This window comes from Nicotiana tabacum, chromosome 2 (assembly GCF_000715075.1).
Source record: "Nicotiana tabacum cultivar K326 chromosome 2, ASM71507v2, whole genome shotgun sequence".
NCBI classification, from domain to species: domain Eukaryota; kingdom Viridiplantae; phylum Streptophyta; class Magnoliopsida; order Solanales; family Solanaceae; genus Nicotiana; species Nicotiana tabacum.
The window spans coordinates 92,841,132-92,850,250 of NC_134081.1; the positions used below are offsets into that span (position 1 = coordinate 92,841,132).

Consider the following 9,119-nt stretch of genomic DNA (forward strand, 5'->3'; position numbering starts at 1 on the left):
TAGTTCAAGCAATTAAAAAATATGTATCATAATTAACTACTCCAAGTTTAATGATATACTTGGGCAACAAGTCAAATTAAAGAGACAAGAAATATTAGGGAAATCCTTCAGTTAATATCTTTGGGGGTATAGTGTTTGGGGGGTGCTCGGGGAGGAGGGGGGTGGGGGAGTGGAGTACTCGGATTTCCCTATAAATAGCGAAGCAGGAGCTGGATCCAAGTGTTCACTACTACATAGCAACTCTCATACAGATTATTGTTACCTCAAAAGCTGCTCTTAGAAACAAGAAATACAGCCATAGTAAAACCCAAGTTTTCATCTTTTCATTACGTTGTCAAACATAATTATTCCTCTATCATTGTAAACTTCACCAAGCAACTATGGTGGTCTTAACTAAACCTGGCATTGACCATTTCCCCATAGTCAAAAACTGCAAATTATCCTCATTCTTCAATGGTGTTCCATTGATAGACCTCTCTAAACCTAACTCTAAGAACCTTATTGTTAAGGCCTGTGAAGAATTTGGATTCTTCAAAGTCATTAACCATAGCGTCCCTACGGAATTCATAACTAAACTTGAATCTGAAGCCATCAAATTCTTCTCCTCTCCCCTTTCTGAGAAACAAAAAGCTGGGCCAGCTGATCCTTTTGGCTATGGAAACAAGAAGATTGGACCCAATGGCGATGTTGGTTGGGTCGAATACATTCTCCTGTCAACTAACTCTGAATTCAACTACCACAAGTTTGCATCTATATTAGGTGTAAACCCAGAAACAATTCGGTAAAATATAATCCGTAGTAACAGAGCACATCATATATAATGGCTATATACATTTATCTCTTCTTAAATCTTTCATTGTTATTGCAGGGCTGCAGTAAATGATTATGTGTCAGCAGTGAAGAAAATGGCGTGTGAAATTCTTGAAATGTTAGCAGAAGGATTAAATATTCATCCTAGGAACGTTTTCAGTAAACTTCTAATGGACGAAAAGAGTGACTCTGTTTTCAGGCTCAATCACTATCCCCCTTGTCCCGAGATTCAACAATTCAGTGACAATAATTTGATTGGATTTGGAGAGCATACTGACCCACAAATCATATCAGTATTGAGATCCAACAACACTTCCGGACTTCAAATATTACTCAAAAATGGCCACTGGATTTCTGTCCCACCTGATCCAAATTCTTTCTTCATTAATGTTGGTGATTCATTGCAGGTACACAACAGCACTAAGCAATGTTGTTTTGGTCTTTTGGTAGCTTCTAGTAGAATATAACTAACTGAAATATATTTTGACTGCAGGTGATGACTAACGGGAGGTTTAAGAGTGTAAGGCATAGGGTTTTGGCCAACAGTGTAAAATCAAGGTTATCAATGATATATTTTGGAGGGCCGCCATTGAGTGAAAAGATAGCACCTTTGGCATCACTAATGGAAGGGGAAGAAAGCCTGTACGAAGAGTTTACGTGGTTTGAGTACAAAAAATCTGCATATAAGACTAGACTAGCTGATAATAGATTGGTCCTATTTGAGAAAGTTGCAGCCTCGTAATTATTTTTCTCCTTTTAGTCCAACTTCTTGGAAGGATTAGTTGTACAGATGTTCCAATGGAGTTAAAGATACTCCTAATTCCCAAACTTTTGTGTATTTTCTTTCTCTTGTAGATTTTCTTCTTTATTTCTTTTCTCTCGTACTGTCCTATAACTACTTCTCCTCCTAATAATAGAAGTTCAATGTCATAATTATCCTTTATATGTATACTAGTGTTGAGCGTACCCAATATTAATAAGTTCTAACATTTTTTAAAATGTCACATAGTAAGGTAAAATTTTAATTTTAAAGTCTTAAATATTAGAATTTTCTACAATTTTGGTTTATAAATAAAGTTTTCGTTGATTCGAAGTCCCACCGCTAATCAATTGTCAAAAAACGTCCAAAGCATACCGACCGAAATTGGTCGGAAAGAAATACCGACCAAAATCGGTCGGAAACAAAGTAAATTGGTCGAAAAAATAAAATAAAAAATTATAAATAAGAATATCGACCGTAATCGGTCGGTTAATGTGGTCCCACAAAAAAATTGCTTTATCTAACACAGTTGAAATTTCCGACCGACGTCGATCGAAAAATGGTCAATCTTTGACCAAAGTCTGGTCAGACTTGCATACTATCTACAAAAGAAATGATTAATTGAAATAATATAGAATACCGACCGATGTCGGTCGTAAATTTTAATTTATTTTTTCCCGCACTACGTCAATTGTTTTTTTTGATAATAAAGAATTATTTATCATATAATTATAAAAATACTGTCACGATCCGAAATTCCCACCTTCAGAACCGTGATGGCACCTAACATTTCACTTGCCAAGCAAGCCAACGTTAAAAATAATCTTAACCATTTTTAAGCAATTTAAATTAAATAGAAGTCAATTACTAAAATAACGTGCGGAAGACCATAAATACCGAATTATCAAAATACATCCCCGAATCTGGTGTCACAAGTGCACGAACTACTAGGATAATACAGATAAAGGTCTGAATAATATTCAAGCTGTTTGAAATATAATACACAGCTAAGATAAGATAGAAGGGGACTTCATAACTGCGTACGCTGTGCATTTATACCTCTAGTCTCCTCTGGGTAGTTGAATCCGAGCAAGTCTATGGTACGTCGTTGGGACCAACTCCAAAATCTGCACAAGAAGTGCAGAGTATAGTATGAGTACAACCGGCCCCATGTACTCCGTAAGTGTCGAGCCTAACCTCAACGAATTAGTGACGAAACTATGACAGGACACGCACGTAAACAACCTGTACAAGTATATACAAATACGAAGCAACAATAAAATAATAAATAACACTTTATAAATTTAGGAGGGAACATGCAAAGGGGGTTGATATAATAGTTTCAGCAGGAAAATTATCACTTAGCAGCCAATTAATTCCTCAACAATAAAATGAGCAACTGATAATATGAAAATGGCATGATACCACCTTTCGTGCTTTTACTCCCATTCCTCTCATAAAATGATAATTAAATAATAATAATTGGCCTAACATTACCCTTCATGCTTTAACTCTCTTTTGGCACGGCATCACCATTCGTGTTTTTACACTCATAAATGGCACGACAACACCCTTCGTGCTTTTACACTCTTCCTTACCATGACAATGATATTATAAATAATAAAAATGGCACGGCATCACCTTTCGTACTTTTACACTCTTCCTTACCATGAAAATAATAATATAGATTCGGAACAGTATTTAAATGCGAGGGGATATGCACTTATCAATCAATTCAATACCAGAATACCGACTTCACCTTTCAAAATATTCAACAATAATTAAATGAATAATAATTTCACGAATAATGATCAAATAATCAATAATAAACTTAAGCAAGAATATCTTAATTAAATAGGCAATTATTCACAATAAATAAATTTCACCCGCATGTTTTGACTCAACCACAATGAATAAGTACTCGTCACCTCATATATACATTGTACCTGCACATTAAATCACGTAGCAAATAGACAAATAAGTCCTACTCCCTCAAGTCAAGGTTAACCACGATACTTACCTCGCTTTGCAACCAAATTCAAGAATCCATAAACCTTTGCCTCGCGAATTCGTGTCCGAAATCCTCAAATCTAGTCATAAATAATTCAATATACTCAATACAAATCGTAGGAATTAATTCTATATGAATTTACTAATTTTTCGGATTAAAAATCCGAAATTCATCTCCAAAATCACGAGTGGGGCCCACATCTCGAATCTCAAAAAACATACGAAATCCGAACACCCGTTCCGAGACGAGTCCAACCACATAAAAATTATCAAATTCCAACATCGGATTGACCTTCAAATCTTAATTTTACATGTTTGGAAGATTTTATAATAATCTGATTTTCCTCCCTAAATTCACGGATTCATGATGTAAATGAGTATGGAATCATGAAATCTAATCAATATAGGATAAGGAACACTTACCCCAATATTTTCCCGTAAAAATCGCCCAAAAATCGTCTTACATGAGCTCAAAATCGAAAATGGTAGAAAATGGGGCGAAATCCCATTTATAGAATTTAAGTTCTGTTTGCCTAGGTTTTTACCCTATGCAATCGCGGACAATGCTTCGCGATCGCGAAGCACATTTTTAGGCTGCCCAGTTTTTGCTCTACGCGAACGCGGAAGAGCTTATGCGAATGCGAAGAACCATTTCTCAGCCTTACGCGATCGCGGACGACGGAATGCGATCGCATAGCACAAATCCCGTGCTATAGCTTCTGCCTCATTCCTTCTTCGCGAATGCGGCTTTGCCCACACGTTCGCGATGCCTTAGCTTCTCTAACTGTGCGATCATGGACAATACTATGCGATCGCATAGAACAAATTTTTTATCAGTGCTCAATAAACCTTTGCGATCGCGGATGAAGCCACGCAAATGCATAGAAGGAAACTAGAACTTGGAAATTCCAGATTTCCAGCCATCTCTTCTTGAACAAAAGTGATCTGAAACTCGTCCGAAACTCACCCGAACCCTCAGGGCTCCAAACCAAACATGAACACAAGTCCAAAACCTATAGGAACTAGCTCGCGCGATCAAAACACCAATTTAACACCTAGAATTACGAATCGGATGCCAAATCAAGTGAGATTTTTAAGAAAACTTTAAAAATTGTATTTTAACAACCGTACGTCCGAATCACGTCAAACCAACTCTGTTTCTTAACAAATTTTATAGACAAGTCATAAATATAGTAACGGACCTATACCGGGTTCAGAACCAAAATACAGACCCGGTATCAACAAAGTCAAACATTGATCAATTCTTTAAAGTCATTAAGCCTTTAAACTTAAAAATTTCGACAACATGCGATAACTCGAGATAGGGACCTCCGAATTTGATTTCGGGCATACTCCCAAGTCCCAAATCACGATATGGACGTACCAGAACTGTCAAAATACTGATCCAGGTCTGTTTGCTCAAAATATTGACCAAAATCAACTCAATTGAGTTTTAAAACTCCATTTCATATTTAATCAATTTTTCACATAAAACTTTTCCAAAAACAAAATTTACGGACTGCGTACGCTAGTCGAGGAAAGATGATTGGTTCTATTTGAGGTCTCAGAACACATAAATAATTATTAAATTTAAAGATGACCCTTTGGGTCATCACATTCTCCACCTCTAAAACAAACGTTCGTCTTCGAACGAAATTAGAAAAGTACCTGAGCTGGTGAAGAGGTGTGGATATATACTCCGCATGTCCAACTCGGACTCCCAGGTAGATGCTTCTACCGGCTGACCTCTCCATTGCACCCAAACTGAAGGATAACTCTTAGACCTCAAATGTCGGACTTGCCGGGCTAGAATAGCTACCGGCTCCTTTTCATAAGTTAAATCTTTGTCCAATTGGACTGAGATGAAATCTAATACATGGGACGGATCACTTTGATATTTCTGGAGCATAGACAAATGGAACACCGGATTAACTACTGATAAACTAGGTGGTAGTGCAAGCATGTAGGCTACTTCGCCTACCCTTTCAAGAATTTCGAAGGGTCTTATATACCTCGGGCTCAACTTGCCCTTCTTTCCAAACCTCATTACACCTTTCATAGGTGAAACTCGGAGCAATACTCTTTCTCCAGCCATGAATGCAATATCACAAACCTTACGGTTGGCATAACTCTTTTGCCTAGACTGAGCTATGTGAAGTCGATCCTGAATAGATTTGACCTTATCCAAGGCATCCTGTACCAAATCAGTACCCAACAACCGAGCCTCTCCCGGTTCAAACCACTCAATCGGCGAACGACATCACTTCCCGTACAATGCCTCATACGGAGCCATCTGAATGCTCGACTGGTAACTATTATTAAAGGCAAACTCTGCAAGTGGCAAGAATTGATCCCAAGAACCTCCAAAGTCTATAACACAAGCGCGAAGCATATCTTCCAATATCTGAATAGTGCGTTCTGACTGTCCATCTGTCTGTGGATGAAATGTTATACTCAACTCAACCCGCATGCCTAACTCACGTTGTACAACCCTCCAAAAGTACGAAGTGAACTACGTACCTCGATTAGAAATGATAGACACGGGCACACCATGAAGGCGGACAATCTTACGAATATAAATTTCAGCTAACCGCTCTGAAGAATAGATAATTACTACTAGAATGAAATGTGCTGACTTGGTCAACCTGTCCACAATGACCCAGACTGCGTAGAATTTTCTCTGAGTCCGTGGAAGCCCAACAATACAATCCATAGTGATACGCTCCCACTTCCACTCAAGAATGTATAACTTCAGAAGCAAACCACCAGGTCTCTAATGCTCGTACTTAACTTGCTGACAATTCAGATACCGAGCTACATATGCAACTATATCCTTCTTTATACTCCTCCATCAATAATGTTGCCGCAAATCTTGATATATTTTGGCGGCACCTGGATGAATAGAGTACATGGAACTGTGGGCTTCTTCCAGAAGTAATTCACGAAGCCCATCCACATTAGGCACACAAATACGATCCTACATTCGCAAAACTCCATCTTCCCCCACAACAACCTATTTAGCATCACTGTGCCGCACCGTCTCCTTTAGGACAAGTAAATGAGGATCATCATATTACCACTCTCTGATGCGCTCATATAAAGAAGACCGAGCGACTGTTCAAGCTAGAACCCGACTGGATTCAGAAACATATAACCTCACGAACTGATTAGCCAAGGTCTGAATAGCTGCCGCTAACGGTCTCTCACCAACCAGGATATACGCAAGACTGCCCATACTCACAGCCTTTTTACTCAAAGCATCAGCCACCACATTGGCCTTTCAAGGGTAATACAAAATAGTGATATCATAGTCCTTCAACAGCTCCAACCATCTTCTCTGCCTCAAATTGAGATCCTTTTATTTGAATAGATATTGTAAGCTACGATGATTAGTAAATACGTCACACGAGACACCGTACAGGTAATGCCTCCAAATCTTCAGCGCATTAACAATGGCTGCCAATTCTAAATCATGGACATGATACTTCTCGTGAAATTTCAACTGCCGTGATACATATACAATCACCCTACCATCTTGCATCAATACTGCACCGAGCCCAACGCGAGATGCATCACAATACACCGTATAAGATCCTGAACCTATGGGTAATACCAACACTGGCGTCGTAGTCAAAGTAGTCTTGAGCTTCTAAAAGCTCAACTCATACTCATCTGACCATCCGAATGGAACACCTTTCTGGGTCAGTCTGGTCAATGGGCTTGCTATAGAATAAAACCCCTCCACGAACAGATGATAATAACCTGCCAAACCCAGGAAAATCCGAATCTCTGTAACTGAAGTAGGTCTAAGCCAATTCTTAACAGCCTCAATCTTCTTAGGATCCACCTTTATACCTTCTGCTGATACAACATGCCCCAAAAAGGCAACTGAGTCTAACCAAAATTCACATTTTGAAAATTTGGCGTATAACTGATTATTTTCGAAAGTCTGAAGCACACTCCGAAGATGTTTCTCATGCTCCTCTCGACTGCTAGAGTAAATCAAGATATCATCAATGAACACAACCACAAAGGAATCCAAATAGGGTTTGAACACCCTATTCATCAAATCCATAAATGTTGCTGGGGCATTTGTCAGCCCAAATGACATCACTAGGAATTCGTAATGCTCATACCAAGTCCGAAAAGCTGTCTTAGGGACATCAGATGCCTTAATCTTCAACTGATGGTAACCAGACCTCAAGTCGATCTTTGAAAATACTTTGGCACCCTGAAACTGATCGAATAAGTCATCAGTTCTTGGCATTGTTCTTGATGGTAGCCTTGTTCAACTCCCGTTAATCTATACACATTCACATTGAACCATCCTTCTTCTTTACAAATAACACTGGTGCACCCTAGGGCGAGACACTATGTCTAATAAATCCCTAATCAAGCAAGTCTTGTAACTGCTCCTTCAGTTCTTTCAGTTCTGGCGAGGCCATACAGTATGGTGAAATATAAATGGGTTGAGTGCCCAGAGCCAAATCAATACAGAAGTCTATATCTTTATCCGGTGGCATCCTCGGCAAATATGCAGGAAATACTTCTGGAAATTCACGAATAACTGGTACTAAGTCCATAGAAGGAACATCTGCACTGGAATCACGAATATAAGCCAAATAGGCTAGATACCCTTTCTCGACTATACGTCGAGCCTTCATATAAGAAATACTCCTACTGGTAGAATGACCAGGAGTTCCTTTCCACTCTAATCGAGATAACCCCGACATGGCTAGGGTCACCGTCTTAGCATGACAATCCAATATAGCACGATAAGGTGACAACCAATCCACACCCAAGATGACAACAAAATCTACTATACCGAGAAGTAGAAGATCCACACTAGTCTCAAGACTCCCAATAGTAACCACATATGAATGATAGACATGATCTACAACAATGAGAGTGAGTGGACACACACACAGGAGCACTCAGAGAATCACGAGGCATCACGAGATATGAAGAAAAAAATAGGACACGTAGGAATAAGTAGATCCCGGATCAAATAGAACTGAAACATCTCTATGGAAAACTGGAACAATACCTGTAATGACGGTATCGGATGATTAGGCCTCAGGCCTAGATGTAAAAGCGTAAAATCGGGGTTGGGCCCTACCACTCTGAACTGCGTCCCTGGGACGGCCTCTAACTGGCTGGCCTTCACCTCTAATGGCATGACCTCCACCTCTAATAGTCTGAGCTACACCTCTAGCTGCCTGACCCCTACCTCTAGCTGGCTGAGCAGGCGGTGAACCAACTAGTGCTGGAATCATATCACGAGAACCATGCTGCTGCATGCTGCCCTGAGACCTGGGGCAGAATCTAGAAATATGCCTCGAATCACCACAAGTACAACAGGACTTTGGCTGCTGTGGTTGCTGACCCTTAATTTATCCCTGTCGACCTGAGTAACCACCCTTTAAACTCTAGATCGGAGGTGCACTGATAGGAGCTGGTGGTGCAATGTAGGATGCCTGGAGCACTGAATAAAATGCCCTGGAAGGATGACCCCTACCAAAATTACCCCTCCAGACGA

At 39.6% G+C, this 9,119-nt stretch overlaps 1 protein-coding gene across 1 annotated transcript; it reads left to right on the forward strand.

Annotated features, from left to right (window-relative positions):
* Positions 1–306: 306 nt before the first annotated feature.
* LOC107821505 (gibberellin 2-beta-dioxygenase 1-like) lies at positions 307–1,744 on the forward strand. Its single transcript, NM_001326079.1, is given in 3 exon segments — positions 307–781; positions 869–1,217; positions 1,304–1,744. Coding segments are annotated over 3 exon segments (999 nt in total). The 5' UTR covers positions 307–380; the 3' UTR covers positions 1,553–1,744.
* Positions 1,745–9,119: the final 7,375 nt, after the last annotated feature.